Source organism: Bubalus kerabau, chromosome 8 (genome assembly GCF_029407905.1).
Source record: "Bubalus kerabau isolate K-KA32 ecotype Philippines breed swamp buffalo chromosome 8, PCC_UOA_SB_1v2, whole genome shotgun sequence".
NCBI lineage: Eukaryota > Metazoa > Chordata > Mammalia > Artiodactyla > Bovidae > Bubalus > Bubalus kerabau.
This window is the reverse complement of record NC_073631.1, coordinates 115,054,694-115,075,357: the sequence shown is the minus strand read 5'-3', so window position 1 is coordinate 115,075,357 and position 20,664 is coordinate 115,054,694. Positions and strand designations below refer to the sequence as shown.

The 20,664-nt window shown below is 44.6% G+C and overlaps 1 protein-coding gene across 2 annotated transcripts in view; it reads right to left on the bottom strand.

Annotated features, from left to right (window-relative positions):
• LOC129659633 (contactin-associated protein-like 2) overlaps positions 1-20,664 on the bottom strand; it is a 648,365-nt gene that overhangs the window by 20,848 nt on the left and 606,853 nt on the right. For both annotated transcript variants that reach the window (XM_055591213.1, XM_055591212.1), the window contains exon 10: positions 17,270-17,363. In XM_055591213.1, coding sequence (XP_055447188.1) covers positions 17,270-17,363 — 94 coding nt within the window. The remainder of the gene's footprint in view (positions 1-17,269; positions 17,364-20,664) is intronic.

Genomic DNA, 20,664 nt, shown 5'->3' with positions numbered 1-20,664 from the left:
TCTGAATTCATACTTCACATGCTAATTCCTCATGGACATTAAAGGTGGAATTACAGTTTGAGAAAAAATTAACCTGGGAGAAGTAGTTTGATTTACAAATTATTCAAAAGTTTCTTTGAGAAGTTTAGCTTCCTTACCTAAGCACATTTTGTTTTTAACAACTACATTTAAAAACAGAAAAGAAATCTTAGACAACAGTCTGTCTTATTTCCAGAGCATGGAGATGTCACAATAAAAGTCTAGTGATGCTTGCTGCCAGAAAACACCAACCATATATGAAATACCTATTGTAGACATTTAGTGCTTTTTTAAATAGCAGGATTATTCACATCCTAACTGATTTTTAAGAGATGTATAACCCTTCTAAACAAATTTTATATTTCTATGGCTTCTCTATTCTTTCTTCAACTATTACAGAAAAGTCCGCAGGCAGGCCAGCCTTCCCAAATGTGGCCATAATCTTCTGGGGGATTCTCTAAAGCACAAACCTGTGGGCTAAATCTGCTTCTTCTGTCTACTCTTTATTGTGTTTTTCTGTTTTGTCCTTCTTCTGTCCATGGGATTCCTCAGGCAAGAGTACTGGAGTGGGTGGAAATTTCCTCCTCCAGGGGATCTTCCTGACCCAGGGACTGAACCCCTGTCTCTTATGTCTCCTGCATTGGCAGGTGGGTTCTTTACCACGAGTGCCAACTGGGAAGCCCCATTCAAATGAAGGGTAGTCTGATTTTTTTTACATCCCAATGTATTAATCCTCAAGGTCTCCAGGGTTGAAATTCTAGGCCATTAATAAGATTGTGGAAAGGATCTTTGTAGCTCAGACTCCTTCCCCAAACACACCATGGTCTCCTTCCCTGGGTCCTAAGGTAAAGCAGTGCTCAGGGCCAGTTGATCATCGTGCTGAATGAGGAACCATGAGATGTCACAGACCAGAAGGAAAAGATCCAGTTCTACCAGGTAACCTCAGTTGGACCTGTCACTCTATTTCACTGAGCAATAATGACCCTCTTCTTAACCTCCACGGTATCATATGTGATAATAGTTATGACGGGCTTTTAACATTGCCAAGTATCACACAAATCTAATGCATCATCACAGTCATGTGATAGGGGGTTAAACATAATGCAGTTGATTCTCAATATTTATGCTTTCTGTAGTCAGTGTGAACACTGAATTAGTAAATACTGAGCAGTTAATATTGTTCCCAGGGGAAATACAGGGTGAGGTTCCACGAGCCCCTGGTCATAGCATTTCATCAACCAGTCAATACGTAACCTTGTTTTATGTGTGTTTCTATGTAAAGATGCCTTATTTAACATATGTCGCTGATTCATTAACATTGAACTCATGGCCCACAGCCTGTAGCTCATGCTTGAATGATAATTTAACGTGCTTTGTGAAGCACAAAGGCTTCTTGCGTTTAGGAACAACAGACAGCACTCGAGCACTTCATTCAGAGCCGTTCTGAGCTGTGAAATCACCAATAAAAAGCCTCCAAATGCAAAAATATGTGGCACTAAATAGACCATGAACACGACAACTGTTTACAGAAAGAGAGCTGAACGAGAAGGCAGTGTTGCTTTGCCCACCGCAGCGGGAATGCGGGTGTCGGTGACGCACTTTTTTTCTTTTTTTCTGCTCTGCACATCTCTGCAAATGACCAGAGTTACCACTAGTAATTCTTTGGGTTTATAGATAAATCTTAACCAGTAGATGAATTCTCAAATATGAAATCTATGAATAATCATGATCGATTGTATGATTAAATTTTCTGTGTCTTCTGGAATAGTTCTGAATACCATAGTAAGAGGAATTTTGGCTTTCAAGGTGCTTGCTTATTTAGAAATAATTGGGTATACCAATATACACTGTATGTCAAAAACAGGAGAGCTGAAGATTTGTGACAGAAAAAGATTCCCTGCTTTTGACAATCTGGTGTAACCAAATACTAAAAATGCCATAAGAACAGAACTAATGTTTTCTCACTGAATTTTAATGATAACTACTTTTTGGGGTTTGTTTTGTTAATGAAAAATAATTTAATTCTGGGAAAAAAGCTGGAGTTATGATGGTATTGATTTTGCTTTCATTGAACATTTCCCAACGTTTTCAGGGCTTATTGATTCCTTGTTTTTATGAGTGACTTGGCATTGAGGTCAGACCTTGCTTCATTTTTATAGATTAAGAGTCAAGACTAGACACAGTAACACTGCCTACGATGTCTCGAGTCCTGACTATGAAGTAGGTACTGTGATAAGTGCTTTACATTCATGATACCGTTTGTGAGCTTCACAAGAAAGCATCGGACATCAGTACTACTGTTACCTACAGTTTATAGAAAACTGAAGCTCAGACATGCAGGGAGCCTGCGGTAGCTCCTGGAGCAGAGGGGGCAGCGGGCCCCAGGCGTCTGACAACTCAGTGTGCATTCTTCATCTTCACTCCATGAAATCTCCTCTTCCAGCCTAAACTATATTAAAAAATTTGCTTTTGGAGCTCTTTTATCTGGATGTTGACAATGTGTCATTTGGTTACACTGCTGTAATTATTAATTCTATTTGTCAAAGACATATTTGCCTGGCCAGCCAAGATGATTATGCCATTGACTGTGTGTTACTTTGAAAACAATATTGAATGAACCGGCCATGTGACCTTTTGGCCCCTGTCCCTTAACCTTTGTGAGCATCGTTTTCCTTAGCCGTGATGTGACACGATTATGGTTTAATTAAATTATATCTTGGATGTTTCTATGACTGTATGAAGGTAATGATGATGGAAAAAACCCATACGGATGTCTAAGAATGAAAGTTACTAATGTGATTAAAAAAGAATGAGAAGGTAACCTCAAAGTATAACTCACAGGAGAAATGCCTTCTAAATAGAAGGCTTCCTTCAGCCTTGAAAAGATTTTGGACATTAAGATTTAAATTTTCTTAAGGACATGAAAAATTAGATATAATTGCTTCTCTTCAAGAAATATTATTTCTTGCCTATCACTTAAATAAGCTTTCTCATCAGCATTTTACGACTTCTTTAATCATTATAATAAAAGCTGAAGGCAACCGAGGAGGAATCTCAATTAACTATTTGCCATTTGTTCATTTATCAATTTTGCCTCATCCTACGCAGGAGACTGTCAGGAACTCTTTCTGAAAAGAGTAGCAGGTTATCTACAACATTTTTCTCTGTTTCTGTTAAAAAATGCAAAGGCAAGCAAGACATGGGTGAACAAGGAAATGGTGTGATGGCTGTATCCTCCTCCTCCTTGCCCATCACCCTTCTGCAGGATCTTGTGTACCAGCCTCTTGTAGACACTAAACACCATCCCACGAATAAATGAGTCTAGAGAAGAGTATGGACTAGATCCTCTTTTACTTTGATTCAGTTCAGTTCAGTTCAGTCACTCAGTGGTGTCTGACTCCTTACTACCCCATGGACTGCAGCACGCCAGGCTTCCCTGTCCATTACCAACTCCCAGAGCTTGCTCAAACTCATGTCCAGCAAGTCAGTAATTCCATCCAGCCATCTCATCCTCTGTCATCCCCTTTTCCTCCTGCCTTCAATCTTTCACAACATCAAGGTCTTTTCCAATGAGTCAGTTCTTTGCATCAGGTGGCCAAAGTATTGGAGTTTCAGCTTCAACATCAGTCCTTCCAATGAATATTCAGGACTGAATTCCTTTAGGATGGACTGGTTGGATCTCCTTGCAGTCCAAGGGACTCTCAAGAGTCTTCTCCAACACTGCAGTTCAAAAGCATCAATTCTTTGGCACTCAGCTTTCTTCACAGTCTAACTCTCAAATCCATACATGACTATTGGAAAAACCATAGCTTTGACTAGGCGGACATTTGTTGGCAAAGTAATGTCTCTGCTTTTTAATATGTCGTCTAGGTTGGTCATAACTTTTATTCCAAGGAGCAAGCATCTTTTAATTTCATGGCTGCAGTCACCATCTGCAGTGATTTTGGAGCCCCCCAAATAAAGCCTGTCACTGTTTCCATTGTTTCCCCATCTATTCGCCATGCAGTGATGGGACCAGATGCCATGATCTTAGTTTTCTGAATGTTGAGTTTTAAGCCAACTTTTTCACTTTCTTCTTTCATCAAGAGGCTCTTTAGTTCTTCGCTTTCTGCCATAAGGGTGGTGTCATCTGCATATCTGAGGTTATTGATATTTCTCCCAGCAATCTTAATTCCAGCTTGTGCTACATCCAGCCTGGCATTTCACATGATGTACTCTGCATATAAGTTAAATAAGCAGGGTGACAATATACAGCCTTGACATACTCCTTTTCCTATTTGGAACCAGTCTGTTGTTCCATGTCCAGTTCTAACTGTTGCTTCTTGACCTGCCCACAGATTTCTCAGGAGGCATACAGATTTCTTACTTAGGTTATTTCTCTAAAATTGAAATTTGTATTGAGGTAACTATTGAATCGCATGCAGTTATGGAAATAATACAGAGAGGTTTCTTGTATATTTTTCCCAGCTTTCCTCAAAGGAAACATTTTGCAAAACTATTGTGGAATGTCACAATCAGGATATTGAGCTCGATACAATTCACCTTGGCACTCAGACTTTGTACCAGTGTGTGTGAGCGTGTGTATTTGATTCCATACAATTGGGTCACCTGTGTGGGCTTGGCCATTGACCACTGCAGGCAGATAATGAACAAATCCAACTGGTAGGATACCTCATGTTCCCCTTTCATATCCACAGCCCCCTTGGCTTCTCTTTCCCCCTCCCTCACAAACCTGTCACCACTGCCGGCAAGCACTAAGCTGTCCTCTATTTCTAAAATTTTGTTGTTTCAAAGGTGTCATGTAAATGGAATCATTAGGTGTGCAGTCTCTGGGGATTGGCCATTCCCTCAGATTAATTCCCTAGAGATTTATCCAAGTGGTTTTGTGTAGCAGTAGTTGGTGCCTGTCTGTCACTGAGCAGTACCCCATGGTATGGAGATGGCACTGGTATTATTTCCTGGTGGAGCTTTATTCTTTTTAGCTTTTCTGACTAATGACTGTGTCCTAGTCAAACCAAGATGCCATCTGCCTGGGGAGGTGGGCAGGGGGTAGAGGTGGGCGGCAGTGGGTGGAGAGGGGAGAAGGGAGGATTCTTCCAGGAGCGTTCAGCTTCTGACATGCATCACGGAACTGCACGTCCATGGAACACTCTGGAACTTGCCCAGAACAGAAATCTTCATTTTTGTCTCCTGGTCCCCAAGCCACTTCTCTCCCAATGTCATTCTCAGTAAATAGCACCACCATTTACCGAGTTATTCAGGCCAAAATCCTGGGAAACCATCTTGGCCCTTTTTTTCCACCTACCAGCTTCTATCTATCACCAAACACTGTGGGATCTTCCTTCAACATATTCCTGCCCCATTGCTTCTCCACTGCGCCAGTGCTTGTTTCAGCGCTAGACTGCCATCTGGTCTCTACAGCTGAAATTCTGCTGGTCCCTTCAGTCCCTCCTGTCCTTCCCCGCCCACCCCTGCTGTGGTTAGCACAGCGCCCAGCAGGTGGATAACGTTCCTATTACCTCAGTTGGATCAATGCTGAGGGGGGAGGAGAAGGGGATGACAGAGGATTGGATGGTTGGATGGCATCACCGACTCAATGGACATGAGTTTGAGCAAGCTCTGGGAGTTGGTGATGGACAGGGAGGCCTGGTGTGCTGCAGTCCATGGGGTTGCAAAGAGTCAGACATGACTGAGTGAACTGAACTGAACTGAACTGTCTGCTGCTTCCCACCTCATCTCCATAATGGTCTACGACCCAATGTCTGGCTGCTGGCTGACACTATAGCTCTGTCTGTCACCACTGTGGTCCAGCCACCCTGGTTTTCTTGCTGTTCCTTGAACGAGCCAGGCATATGCCTCTACCTCAGCCTCCCAGCCTTTGCATCACCTTCCACGCTTCCCAGGACACGTTCCCTCCAGATGTCTGTACATCGCTGCCCTCACCCTGCTTAAACCCCACCTCTTCCCATCTCCTCTGAGAGCACTGACCCGAATCCTCCTTTGTTTTTCTTTATCACATTTACTACTGGCTGACATCAGATCACACAATTATTTTCTCAGCCTGTTCATGCCCACTAGGATGCATGCCTCACATCAAAGGCATTTTCTGTTTTAGTCGTTGTTTCATCGCTACCACCTGGCATACACAAGCAGCCAACGTACTTTTGAGTGAATAAATGATTTCCCCAAATTCCTTTACTCATACCTTTTAAGCCATCAAGGACAAAAGGCTATCCTGTAGCCATCAGGCCACAGGGTCTTCCTGTGACACAGAGGCAATACTGATTCTTCCAGCCACCAAGGGAAAGACATAAAGCTCTTTCTTAACTGCAGGGGGATTTAATGGAGGGAACATCAACATCCCTTGAATCCTTTCTCCTGCTCAGGGACCACACCCTCTTGCCACGACTGGGAAAGCAGAGTCTGTTTCTCTTCTCTTTGTCTCTGGATTTGGTCAAATGGCTTCATTTGGACAATGGCATGTTTAGTGGGCAAGGCAAGAAAAAGGGCTTGACAAGTGTTGACACGACTGTCTGTTTCTCTGCCACCAGTTTGATGTGAATTTGCCTGTGAAACCCTGAGGTCCTGGGAGGAAGCTGACCGGTGTATCACAGAGCCCTCAGCCCTTAGCTGACCCGCAGATCAGTGAGAAAAAGTGACTGTTGGAACTGCATGTTATCTGTACTTCTTTTTGGGGATAGACAGCTAACTGGTAGAACAAATTAAAACAAGACTTCTTTTTTAAAAGCCCAAGAAAACTATGAGGAAAAGGAAAGGTTCAGAGGGAGAGAGGACCTAAGCTTTGGCTCGGAGAGTGGGCAGGGGGCTTATGGGGCAGGGGTCTCCTGCCCAGCTTCCTGATGAGAGGCTATGGGAGAAGCCTGCTGTGCAGGGGGCTCGCACCAACACCTGGCCACCCAGCCTCATCAGGAGAGAAAAGAATAGTGAGCAGATGGGTCTCTGGCTCCTCCCAGCCTTTCTCTTGTGAGGAGTAAACCTTGAGATGAAGCTGAAGATTCCACCGTGCAGCTGTCGTGGGGAGGGGGGAGGACGCGACACAGACTCAGGGCTCTGCCCCTGCCCCCCAGCGCAGGACAGAAACACAAATGCAGCAATGGTGGATGGTCTCTGGAAGCTCTGCCTCGGTCAAGGAGGGACTATAAGTTCATCAACCTCAGATCTTAGCACCCAAGGCCGGATGTGCACCCAGGGACCCAGCACTGGGCTGGAGGCCATTTGATGGCAGCCCTTGCAAACTCAAGGGAGGACCAGTGATGACATGCGTCCCTCCTTGTGATGATGTTAAAGGAACATGTAAGTGATAATGTCTCACTGTCCATCCCCTTCTATATTCCACACACCTGCACACACACAGAAGGAAGCAGGGGATGGGAAGGCCACGTGAGAGACCGAGCATTGTCATTCAGGAGGATCAGAGATGATGGAAGGGACTGCTGAAACAGCCAAGTCAGACTGAGCAGTGAGCTGGACTGGACGTTGTGCATCTGCCCTTGCCACTCAGTGAGAGTGAAAGTCGCTCAGTCATGTCCGACTATTTGCAACCCCATGGGCTGAGCGTCGAAGAATGGATGCTTTTGAACTGTGGTGTTGGAGAAGACTCTTGAGAGTCCCTTGGACTGCAAGGAGATCCAACCAGTCCATTCTAAAGGAGATCAGTCCTGGGTGTTCTTTGGAAGGACTGATGCTGAAGCTGAAACTCCAGTACTTTGGCCACCTCATGCAAAGAGTTGACTCTTTGGAAAAGACTCTGATGCTGGGAGGGACTGGGGGCAGGAGGAGAAGGGGACGACAGAGGATGAGATGGCTGGATGGCATCACCGACTCAATGGACGTGAGTTTGAGTGAACTCTGGGAGTTGGTGATGGACAGGGAGGCCTGGTGTGCTGCGGTTCATGGGGTAGCAAAGAGTTGGATACGACTGAGCGACTGAACTGAACTGTATAGTCCATGGAATTTTCCAGCCCAGAATACTAGAGTGGGTAGCCTTTCCCTTCTCCAGGGGATCTTCCCAATCCAGGGGTCGAACCCAAGTCTCCTGCATTGCAGGCAGACTCTTTACCAGCTGAGCCACCAGGGAAGCCCACTCACCACTGACAGATGGAGACACTGTATTGTCTGTGAACATCCGAGTTGTTTCATGCCTGACAATGTGCAACTGTGTGACAACCATAGCAACCCCCACTTTGGTCTCCCTGAAGCCTCTCACTCACTTCCTGTTAATCATTCTCCACTCTGCAGATGGTGTTATTTTTCTAAAAACATCCATCTGAGCAGGTTATTCTTTTGATTTAAAAACAATCCTTCCATGACTGCTTTTAGCCTCCAGGATAACGTTAAAACCTTAATGTGACTTGGGGCTGAATCCTGTAATATGGCGAAGCCTCTGCATTCACCTTGGATTCCAAAGAAGGCTGACTGTGATACCCTGAGCCCAGTGCCTTCTCCTGGCCTGGGGCAGGGTGGGGCGGGGTGTGCGGAGTGGGAGTTGCGGGCCTGCACTGCTGGGGAGTTAACTCAGCAGGCCTGAGTCAGGCCGGGTGGGAAGGAGGAGAAGCGAGTCCCTGGCACTGCACTGTCCCCCACTGTCCCCTGTGGTCCTGAACACCACTTACTCGCAACCTGAGTGGCCTGATAATTGCCATTCTTTTCCTGGTTTCACTTCTCCACTCCCCTACTGGGATTTCCTGGGCTCCTCTCCCAAATAAGCTGGTATTCACATCCTCAGTCCTTGCTACTACTCCACCAAGGGGCTCCTCTTCTGACCTCAGGAGTTCCTCCTTGGAGAACCTAAAACATGATGGGTGACCGTACGATTCATCAATATATTGGGCCACATTTTTAAAGTGAATGTGGCCATTGCTAATAATTCACCCTTGTCCTGGCAGGAGGCGATTGGGACAGTCCTGGGGCTGTCAGGACATTTGGGTGTCCTTCAGAAGCATGTTTGGATCTGAACCCAGCTTTCTGCTGCTACATTTTGATCACCTGCTTCTTCTTACTCTAGTTTCAACCCTTCTGAATGAAACTTGCTGTGGTCCCTCAAATTTCCCTCATGGCACACTGTTTTCAAAGACGGAAATAATACCGCTCACCTGCACGCTCCTTTGCAGAGTGACCTTATCACTGAACTGTCAAGAAGCAGAGTCTGCTTAGCCTTTCCTGGGATCTGGGCAGGAGCCCAGATCTGGCCAATAGCCGCTAGTAAGGAGGGTGTGCGTGAGCTCTGAGGCTGGGTCTTAGGGACCTCCAGTTTGCACCTTTGCTTTTTCCAAGGCTCTTCCATAGAGACCAGCCGCCATGATGGGAGGAAGCCCAGGCAGCCATGAGGTCAAGCCTTGGAGGTGGGGCCGGAGGTGGGGGGTGTGTCTGGGCGGGAGAACCGAGGCCCCTGGCTGAGAGCCCCAGGGAAACTCCAGGGAAACTCCTGGACACCCACGTGACTGAGGCCACTATGCACCATTCAGTCATTCTTATGTCCTGGCTGAGACCACATGAAGCAGAATAGTCAGGCCACAAACTTGTGTGAAATCATATAGTATTATTCAAGCCACAGAGTGCTGGCTGGGCTGTTGTACAAAACAGAGAACTAAAAAACCTCTCCCCTTTCTGCCCTCTGCTCCTCCCCGTTCCTTTGCCCAGATAACTCTAACCTATCACTCGGATTGCAGCTTCTGTGCCACATCCCCTGGGGTGCCTTCCCTTACCTCCTAGACTGGGTTAATGCTCCCTCTTCTTGCTCTCAAAGAACCCAGTATTTCCACCTTCCATTTATCCTGCCACAGGTCCTTCCACTTCGAACTGCCTTTCAACACTGGCTGCTCTCTTCCAGTTAGAACTTAAGCCCCTGTAAGAAACTGTGCCTGTCTTGGACATCATAGGTGTTCCAGTGGCGTATACAATGCCTGGTGTGTGACAAATGATGATTACATGCTTGTTTAATTATGATTTAATAAAAATAACTAATGTTTATTACACCTATACTATGGGGCAGACCCCATGCTTCCTATTAAGCATGCCTTATTTTGTTGAATCCTGCAAAGCAGTGGCCATTACTATTCCTGTTTAATACATGAGGAAACAGAATGCCCAAGATGCTAAGTAACTTGCCAAACTATTGGTAAGTGACAGAGTAAGAATGCAAACCCACAAGTGTGATCGCAAAGACTGCTCTTAACTGCAATCCTTACGTATCAATCAGGATGGGTTGTGGCGCTGCAGTAACAAATAGCCCTGTAGACTTGCTAACTTAAGAATGCAAAGGTTTTTTTGTTTTTTTTTTTCCTTTGGAGGCTGTAGGTTCATCCTAAGTTGACATGGTGCTCTGTTTATTGTGGTCACAGAGGGATCCTGTCAAGGGAACAACCAGTCTTGAGGTTTGTTGGCCACCATATCAAAGGGACAGAAGGACCCCAGAAGGTCTTGCATCAGCAATTAAGTGTTCTTGCTTAGAAACAGCACATGTATTTTCTACTCATCACATTTTTTGGCTGGAAATACTCACTGAGCAGCATGATGCCTACCAGAGTATATCACCTCATCCATGAATGAGCATAGCGGTATGTCACTTCCTGCTGTGTCGGGAGGCTTTGCCAAATTTTTGGAAAACCTTAGACTAAGGATTTCTTTACCAAGGATCATAATATTCACATTTGAGATACAATGGAAATCATCTGGTGGCTTCCAACAGGTCTATTGCAGATCTTCTATCTCAGTTGCTTCTATAGTGGTAGTCTGAAAAAAAGTTTCTGGGACCAAGACGACTCACAAAGTGTATTAAGTTCAAATGGATCAGCACTGACCTTTAATTTGACCACTTCAGACCTTGCCTCTGACAAACAGCCCTGGTCATTAAAGCAATGGTCACTCGGCATTACCAGTTTCTCAAGCTCACACAGAAGAATTGATACATTTTCTCTACAGAGTAGGTCTATCTTATGATTTGGTACTACATGGCCATGACATGAATAGTTAATTTGAAAAACAAATAAAAGGTGGGTTCAGATTTTACTTTCCAAAAAGGAAATTAAAATGAGTATTGCAATCCTGAAAACAGAGGCTATCAGTTTAATAACACAGAATGTACAATGATGTGAGGAGCAGTCGAAACTGACATTCTTCTAAATTCACACCTATACTACATCCACAATGGTGTGTGCCATCAAGGAACCCTAAACACAACTATCCTTTGAATTCTCACATGAACAGGAGAACCTTCTCAGCTTTGGTATCGCATTTTTCACCTTTCAAAAAAGCCATCATCATCTTACAGTTTCAAGGGTTTTTAGGCTTTATGCAAGTTGGTCTCACTCAAGCCAGGAAACTCCTCAAAGTACAGGACACATTTTAATCTAGCTTTTGTTCAATACTCTCAATATTGGAAGCTCCACTACTTCAAAAGAGTGGCTCCTCATTTTTGAATAGTTCTAGCTATTAGGAAGTTCTTCCAGACTGAAATTTTCCTCCCACTTGGTGACTCTGTTGCCTTGGAGTAAGCCTCTACAAAGCCTAATTCTTCTTTTATGGGGCAGTTGTCAAGACTGAAAAATGGGTTCTTTCGTGTCTCTTAAATCATATCTTTTTATTGGTGTAAGTATCTCCAAGTCTTTTGATTTTTCCCCCCTTATGGATCCTTTACCTATTTGGTCTTCTTAAAAGACTTCTTAAAATGTGATGCTTAGGATCGGCCATGACATCCCAGCTGAGGTCTGCCTATACTTCTTGCTGTGTACACAATTCTCTTATTAACGTACTTCAGTATTATATTTATTTAAAAATCAGTCACCACACATCAAAATGTCCGTAAAACCACCCCCACCCCTGAGTCTTTTATGATACCAGGAGTCTTTCATCTTCTACTTATATGCTTCTTCTTTTTTTTTTTTTCTTCTGGTCTAAGTGCAAGAATTATGTTTATCTCTATTATATTCCATCTTATTATTTTTATCCTATCTTTCCAGCCTGCCAAGATGCTTTTAAAGCATTTTTTATCATCCAGCTTATTAAACCATCCCTCTCAGCTTCGTGGCATTTGCAAACTTAATAAACATTCTATTTGTGTCTTTATCCAAGGCACTGATAGAAATGTTGGGGAAAGAGATGAGTAGCACAGAAGACTCTGCTACAGGCTTCCAATTGACTTAGAGATTCTCTTGAAAGACTATTAAATCTGTTGTTGAAAATCAGATATATAAAGTCCATGACATCATTCAGCTAGTAAATGATGGACATAACTAGGTCTGGTGAAATTTATACTTTGTGAAGCTTTGCTCATTGCTGGGGATCCTGGCTTCCTTCTCTCAGGATTCAGAAATGTCACAACTCATTCCAAAATTCTGTTGCCGGTTGACAGCGTTCACAGTTTTATTTCTAGAATATATTTCTGCCGCTCCCTTTAGAAGTCACACTTGTCGTGGATTAACTACCCTTCTTTCATCCTTTTTACGTGTCCTTTTTCAAGCAGTGCTCATCAAAGAGCTCCATGTGAAGTCCTATTAATTTATTTAGATACATCTCCTTTTCCTTCTTTTATGTGATCAGTTTCTGATTAGCAGCTGACTCAACAACTTGGGGGCGTGGATCACAAGGGGGTGTCAAAACCTTAGTGGAGTACATGAGAGAGTTATTTGAAGTTCAGCTGTCTGATGGACATTTACATAGCTGGTGAAAGCATATTGGTTGCTTCTCACTGACGTGAATGTCAGTTTCAAAGAGAGATCTCACCAATCCTGTTCCTGCTAAATGACCACATTTTTAAGGAACACTGGCTGGAGGAGATGGCGGGTGATTAGCTTAGCCAGGCACCCACATGTTTTCTGAGGTCCTCACTGTGACTCCTTAGATGGTACTAACAGAATTTATCTCCAAGGTATCAGATCTCTTCCTTGCTTCTTCATCCTTCTGAAAGTTGCAGGTGTTACCAGGAAGGAATGCCTAGCTCTTGGTGTCACACACCTGTTTCAAAGGCCTCCCCTGCCAATGACTAGGGAGATGTTAAGTCAGTGGTTCTCAATGGGCGGTGATTCTACCCTTGGGGGAGCATTTGGCCACATCTGGAGTCACTGATGGCTGTCACAACCGGGGGGTGTGACTTGTAGCCAGTGGGTAGAGCACTGGGAAGCAGCTAAGCACCCCACAAAGCACAAGTCAACCACCACAACGAAAAATTGTGTATCTGACCCCAAAAGACAACAGTGCTGCTGCTGGAAAACCTGCTTGAAGAAAATAACCTTCCTGAATCTTCATTCCTTTTCCCATACAGTGAGGGTAACAGTGGTCCAGGCCGGTGTCATGAGGACGATAGGCAGCAGTATATACTAAAACACATACCACACTGCCACAGAGCCAGCATCCAAAAACAGTCATCGTTTTTTTGGTTTATTATTACCAAGTATTACATGGGGTATTTCTTAAGATGTTATTCACTTAATACTAAAAAGGTAGTTTATTTACTCCACAAATATTTTTTTGAGCACTTGACATACGTTAGGCACTGATGTGGCTGCTGCAAATAGATAAATTAACAAGTAAGAAGACAACACTGTTAGCGTCCTGTTAGCTTCAGGAAGCTAACAGCTTGCAAGCAGGCACTGTGTTCCCATTTTGTAACTGACAGACCCAGGCTCTGGGAGGTTCAAGTACTGAACCCAAGGGTTCAATGCTGATGAGGGGCAGAGCCCAGATTCAAACACCAGTGGCGACTACAGACTGAGGGCTTGTGTCTCTCTAGATTAGTATGTTGAAATCCTAACCCCCAAAGGGATGGATCTGGGATCAGATCGTGAGGGCGGAGCCCTCCTGAATGAGATTATTGTCCCTCTAAGAAGAGCCCCCTGGAGGAGGAAATGGCAACCCACTCCAGTATTCCTGCTGGGATAATCCCACGGACAGAGGAGCCTGGTGGGCTACCGTCCATCGGGTCACAAAGAGTTGGACACGACTGAAGAGACTGAGCGCACACACCCAAGAAGAGACGGGAGAGAGCTTACTTCTCTCCATCGCATGAGGATATGACGAGAAGACAGGCGTCTGCAAACGAGGAGCTGGGCCCTCACCAGACACCTGCTATGCTGCTACCTTGATCTCCAACTTTCCAGCCTTCAGAACTTGTGAGAAGTAAACGCCTGTCGCTTAGCTGTCTAGTCTGGGGGATTTTACAGCAGCACGAGCTGACCAGCTGACTGCCACACCCTCTCTGCCTGATTCCAAAGCCTACATGCTTTTACTGCATTATTGTCAGACGCCTGCCTTTAGGAAAACGAGACTGCAAGCTGTGTGGGAAGATCTCACCTCTGTGCTAGTTTTATCATCTTAGCATCCTTATCGGCACCCTCTCACACTGCAGGACATGTCTATAGTGATAAGCTTATCATTTCTTTCCCTTCTACTCTTTATTAATCTAACAAATATTTATTGAGCACTTGCTCCTTGTTCCCTTGGAGGAGGAAATGGCAATTCTACTCCAGTATTCTTGCCTGAAAAATCCCCTGGATAGAGGGGAGCCTGGAGGCCTGTTGTCCATGAGGTCACAAAGAGTGCTCCTTGTTAGGATGCAGTGGGACTTTGAGACCCTGTCCTGTGGCCTGCAGAGAGCTCTGGGGCTGGTGTGGATGAGAGTCAGTCTTGAATAGAAGTCTAGCGTGAGACCCAAAGCAGAGCCTTAACTTAGCCTCACGTGCCTGAGGCCATGAGGTCCCCTCCCTGTTGGGGCTGTGGATGTCCTTACAGGTTTCTATTTCTTTATGTAACTTATCACATGCACAGTTAGTTTATTTACATGGCAGAATTTTCCTTTGGTGAAAAGAAAACTCTGGGTGTATTACTCATATACCTGAAATTCATATAATGGTTTTAGCTCAGCACATCTCGAGCAGAGTCAATTCTTACTTATAGAAGATTTCTCTTATGATGTTATTTGTTCGTGACCTTGAAGGTTCGTACCTCATTGCATATTGCAGTTTTGCTTTAGTGTCAATTTAGTCACCTGACTTGAAATCCTGATGAATAAGAGTGCTACTCATAGTGAAGGAAACTGGCATTCACCCAACGTACCTGTCAAACTTGACTTTGCAAGTTTCATGAAAGAAATAAAGTCCATTGTTTCCGGTATGTTCATGCTGGGTGTTACTTTAGGAATATCATAGAGCAGTATCTTTAGGAATATCACAGTATCATAGTGTAGAGTTTGTTTGGATGGAGTCAGCCCTGAAGGAGCACTTAAAATTTCCTGCTATTCTTCACTGAGTTGTGGAATGCATGTGGCGGCAAGTGGGCACTCAGCGACACCGCGGGGTGCATGCCTGCAGACGCCAGGGCTCTACGCCACTGACTACGTTGGCATGTGTAAATAAATTATAACAGCATTATTTGTTTTTCTGCTGCATTTCCTTCTGGACCTTGACCCTTACTGACTAGACCTTTTGTTTGTGGACTCTCATCAGAGAGACCCAGCTTCACAACTCTGCTTTTCCACACAGCAGTCAAGTAACTCCGGCCAACTGACCCTGCTCAGCTTCACCTTCCTCATCTGTAAAATGAGGACAATGATCATACGTCTTGCTTCCCTGAGCTGCTTTGACAGTACGTTGTCACATTTGCACACGGAAGATGATTAGCCCGATGCCTCGAACAGCAGGCGGCCCGTGGTCTGGGCTGCCTTTCCTTTTCCACTTTCACCCACTGATTAAGCTACTGCCACTCCGCTCTGCCTTTTTGCTGAGGGCGTGGCCCTTTCCTGGGACGCAACCCACGCCTCTGTTTGCCCGCTGTCTCGCCTGGTGTGTCCCCGGTTCTAAGTCCTGGAATACACTTTGCTCTTGGCTGCTTTCTGACATGGGATGTCGGGCTTGTCCCTCAACAGGCCAGCCTCTGTTGCCCAAATCCTCTTCTTCCGTCTTTCTGTTTCGTTCCTAAGTCCACCATCACAGAGGTTACAGCATGGTGGTCAGGAACAGAGAGACACAGGTATCTGACTGTCCTGGAAAACCTTTTGATTCTACCCTTAAGTAGGTGGCTTTGGGCACGATACTTAATCTCTTGATGCTTCAGGTTTCTCAGCTGTAAAGTGGAGATGATACCTTGATTATCTCATGGAATTACTAAGAAGATTAAATGTGTTCATGTGTCTGAAGCACTTGAAACAGATCTTGGCCCACAGAAAGTTCCTCTGTAAGTGTATACTATTGTTACTTATTGTTATGGGTTGGGCCCCCTGTTCTTTTCATTATCTGCTAGGTTCCCCTGTCCTCATCTTTTAAAAATGAATGCTTTTAACAATTAAGAGCATTCTGATCATAGAGCAGCCCCCCTCCTCTGGCTTTGGCCAGCACATCACCCACTTATGAGTTCCATTTTGGGTTCGCAATATAGAGTTCTTTTACAGGAAAAAAAAATGTCATTGGCTTTATATTCATCACTTAAAATATGTAACCAATCACATCCAGAGTTAATCTCAACAGCTCTGATTTGTAGTAAAGAGAAGGGCCAAGTGGCTTCTAAATTCACAATCACATGTAGGGGGATTCTGTCACAATTTCCCAATTCCTATCAGCCTTCTGATTGCAAATAATATAGGTAGGGCTTCCCGGGTGGCTTGGTGGTGAAGAATCCACCTGCCAATGCAGGACACACGGGTTTGATCCCCGACCTGGGAAGATTTCAGATGCTGGGAGCAACTAAGCCTGTGCACCCCAGCTACTGAGCCTGTGCTCCAGAGCCTGGCAGCTGCAACTATCGAGCCCACATGCCACAACTACTGAAGCCTGAGCGCCCTAGAGCCTGCCTGCAACAAGAGAAGCTACTGCAATGAGAAGCCCGTGTACCCCAACTAGAGAGCAGCCCCCACTCGCCACAACTGGAGAGAAGAACCAGCAGCAACGGAGACCCAGCATAGTCCAAACAAGAAATCTAGAAAACTGTTAAAAAAAAAAATCAGGTATGCTTCTCGACAGTGAGAGGAAGACAGAACCATGTTGAATACTTAGAATAGGAAAAAGTTATATTAAATATTGTTAGTGGGTAGAGCTCTGTAATAAACCAAAGAACAGATTTTAGATAAAGAAACTGGGAGCAGATACACGGTTTCACCCGTGTTTTAGTTTGTCACGCACCAAACGACCCAGGTTTTATCACCATCACAGATGTAGGAGCCTCAACGACCAATTACGACGCATTTCAAAGGCCAATGAGCAGCTTTAGGAAATATTACGTGGGCAGTTTATCCCAAATTTCTTACCTATGACTTTTCCTAGGAAGAGCGCCTTGGGAGAATTGAAGAGCGTGTCGGATGAACTTGGCAGGTGGTAACTCACGGAAGGATAGTGATCCAGCTGCAGGAGGAAAAGGAGAGACACTTTTAGAAGAATGTCACATCCTGCATGGACTCGGATCTTCCCTGAGGGATGATGTCACTTTTCCAGACTCAGTTTCTGGATCTTATTTCATCAGTGCTGACTCCAAAATACCAGCCTGAGAAAATAGGAGCTCATCCCAGCCCTCGCTGGGGTTACTGGAAAATGATTTGAGCTTGTACATGAAGACCTTTTATGAGTTCTTCTCCAGCTCACACACCTTTTGTGTGGCTGCTGGACTAAGACCTTCACTCATTTTAACAGAGTAAAATCTGCTTGATTCAGTCTCTAGTATTGACCCCTGAGATAGAGTAGGCTACATGTATAGTGATTTTCTTGAGCATCATCTTACTGCACTTATTTTTTCCCCATTTGGGTTTATCTACCAGGACACCAATATCATTCTTCAGAATATATATATGTGTGTGTGTGTGTTCAAATGTGAATATGAATATATTAATGTGTGTGAATACGTGCGAGGCTTCCCTGGTGACTCAGGTAGTAAAGAACCTGTCTACCAATGCAGGAGAGGCAGGAGATGCAGGTTTGATCTCTATATCAGGAAGATTTCCTGGAATAGGAAATGGCACCCCACTCCAGTATTCTTGGCTGGGAAATCCCACAGACAGAGGAGTCTGGCGGGCTACAGCCCTGGGGCCACAGAGAGTCAGACAGGACTGAGTGGGCAAGCACGCAAGAATATGTACATTCAAATGTTGAGATATCTGGGTCACAGTTTTCTTGCTTGTCCAAACGAGGTGATTTCTCCTTGCTGCCACAGTGCAGGGACATCAGAGCCTGGAGGGGGCAAAGACACCATTGCTCTAGCAGAGCTGACCTTTCAGAGTGGAGCTGGGTTGGCAACAGAGGGAGTTAAAAACAAAGCAGATGGGAAGAGCTTACAGACAATGGGTGTCACACGTCTGATTATGCTTCCCACGCAAAAGTGTGAATGCCGCTGTCCCAGAATCCTTTGTGCCCTAACTGGCTATTGCCTTAGCTGAACTTTTACAACCCGAACATTCTAGTTGTTTCTCCAACTGTGAGCTCTTAGAACTTTCTGTGTTCCTTGTAACCACCTGGGGGAAAAAAATCTCTTTTGTACCCTTTTGTTTTTCTGAAATTAGTTTAATACCTGCTCAGGAGAGCATAAAGTAAGGTGTGGGTTAGAAGGAAACACTTTTGTCCTATCCAGCAGGTCCTTCCTGTGGGAACTGGGTACAGTAGCTACGTGCTGGGGCACAAACTTCCGAAACTAGACTTGCTAGAGGTGGGCCAGCATGGGCAAAGCTGCAGGGTGCAGGCCTGCTTGGGGAGGCGAGGAGCAGGGGGAGGAGAGGCAGGCAGGAAGTGTGGGGAGGGGACCAATCTCACTGGCCAGGAGGAGGACTGGCCGCTTTGAGGAATGATGGTTAATTATTAATGACCATCTACACTGGAATCTTGAGACTGCTTACTCGAAACCTAGAGCTTATTGAATATTCAAGATTAAGAGTCCAAGAGTCATCGCAGCTTAGGAATCTGGAGAGTTCTGACCTGCAGGACTGGTACTGTGAGGTTTTTTTGTGCCTGGGTATCTGGTAGCACTGTGATAAAAGTCTAAAAAAACATGATTAAAGCCAACATTGGCCAAGTTCGACTACAATTTTGAAAAGTTTGCTACGATTTCAAGTGCTTCGTTAACAAAACACATGTTCTGGCCAGACAACCTTAAATATTAATATTTTTCTACTTTATTGTTTCCCTGGGGCAGAGGTGACTATCAGTTCAGTCACTCAGTCATGTCCGACTCTTTGCGACCTCACAGACTGCAGCATGCCAGGCCTCCCTGTCCTTCACCAACTCCCGGAGTTTACTCAAACTCATGTCCATTGAGTCGGTGACGCCATCCAATCATCTCATCTTCTGTTATCCCCTTCTCCTCCTGCCTTCAATCTTTCTCAGCACCAGGGTCTTTTCAAATGAGTCAGTTCTTCACATCAGGTGGCCAAAGTATTGGAATTTCAGCTTCAGCATCAGTCCTTCCAATGAATATTCAGGACTGATTTCCTTTAGGATTGACTGGTTGGATCTCCTTGCTGTCCAAGGGACTCTCAAGAGTCTTCTCCAATACCACAGTTCAAAAGCATCAATTCTTCAGCGCTCCGCTTTCTTTAGAGTCCAACCCTCACATCCGTACATGACTCCTGGTAAAACCATAGCTTTGACTAGACAGATCTTTGTCGGCAAAGTAAGGTAAACAGCTTTTTGATATGCTGTCTAGGTTGGTCCCTGTTGCTAAATAGCAACTAACTGCTTTGGCGCCATCTGGTGGCACACATGGGGAACTGCTATGGTTCCTCCATCCACTTAGTACCTGTTGTTAGGGAACTTGGGGTTGCCGAGGGGAAGGGATAGTTAGGGAGTTTGCAGAGGTCATGTACACACTGCTATATTCAAAATGGATAACCAACAAGGACCTATTGTGTAGCACAGGGAACTCTCCTCAATGTTATGTGGCGGCCTGCCTGGGAGGGGGGTTTGGGGGAGAATGGATCCATGTATATGTATGGCTGAGTCCCTTCCCTGTTCACCAGAAACTACCACAACATTGTTAATCAGCTACGCCCCAATGCAAAATTAAAAGTTTAGTTTGAAACAAACAAACAAAAAAAGGCTTCCTGAAATAGTTACATCATAACAGTATGTAGTAATCAGTATGCTACCCTATTGCACTTGACAGAGTCGGCTTTTGGCACATTTTATATTATTTTTACCCAGCTCATGTAAAATAAAATTGCTAGTTTGTCTCCATAGATTACTTTCATCTCTTCCCCTTCCTTCATATATGCAGCTGATGACTTGAACCAAAAGCTAAAATTTACCTATATTATATTAAAATTTATTTCTTTTGCTTGGAAGGATACAAGACTACTCAGAAGTTTTTGAATCTTGATTGTGCTATCAGTGATTCTGCCTGGCGTTGATTTATCTATAAATACCACTAACACCCTTGAGTCTTAATTCATTAATGAAGCGATTAATGAAAAAACATTGGGCAGGAATCTCAGCGGGCAGTGATCTATCATTCTGATCCAAATCACTTGTTAGGAAAATCTTCTGTAACAACCGAGTCGGAAAATATGACAACCGCTGAAGATACACAGGAAGGCTTTAACGTTTATGGAGATTAAACTCCTTGTGCCTGCGGCAATTCTGTGATGGAAGAGGACCACAGGAGGAGAGCTAAGAGGGAAGAGGAGTCTGCACGAGTTTTCCTCGCCGCCCGTCTCTCTCTCAC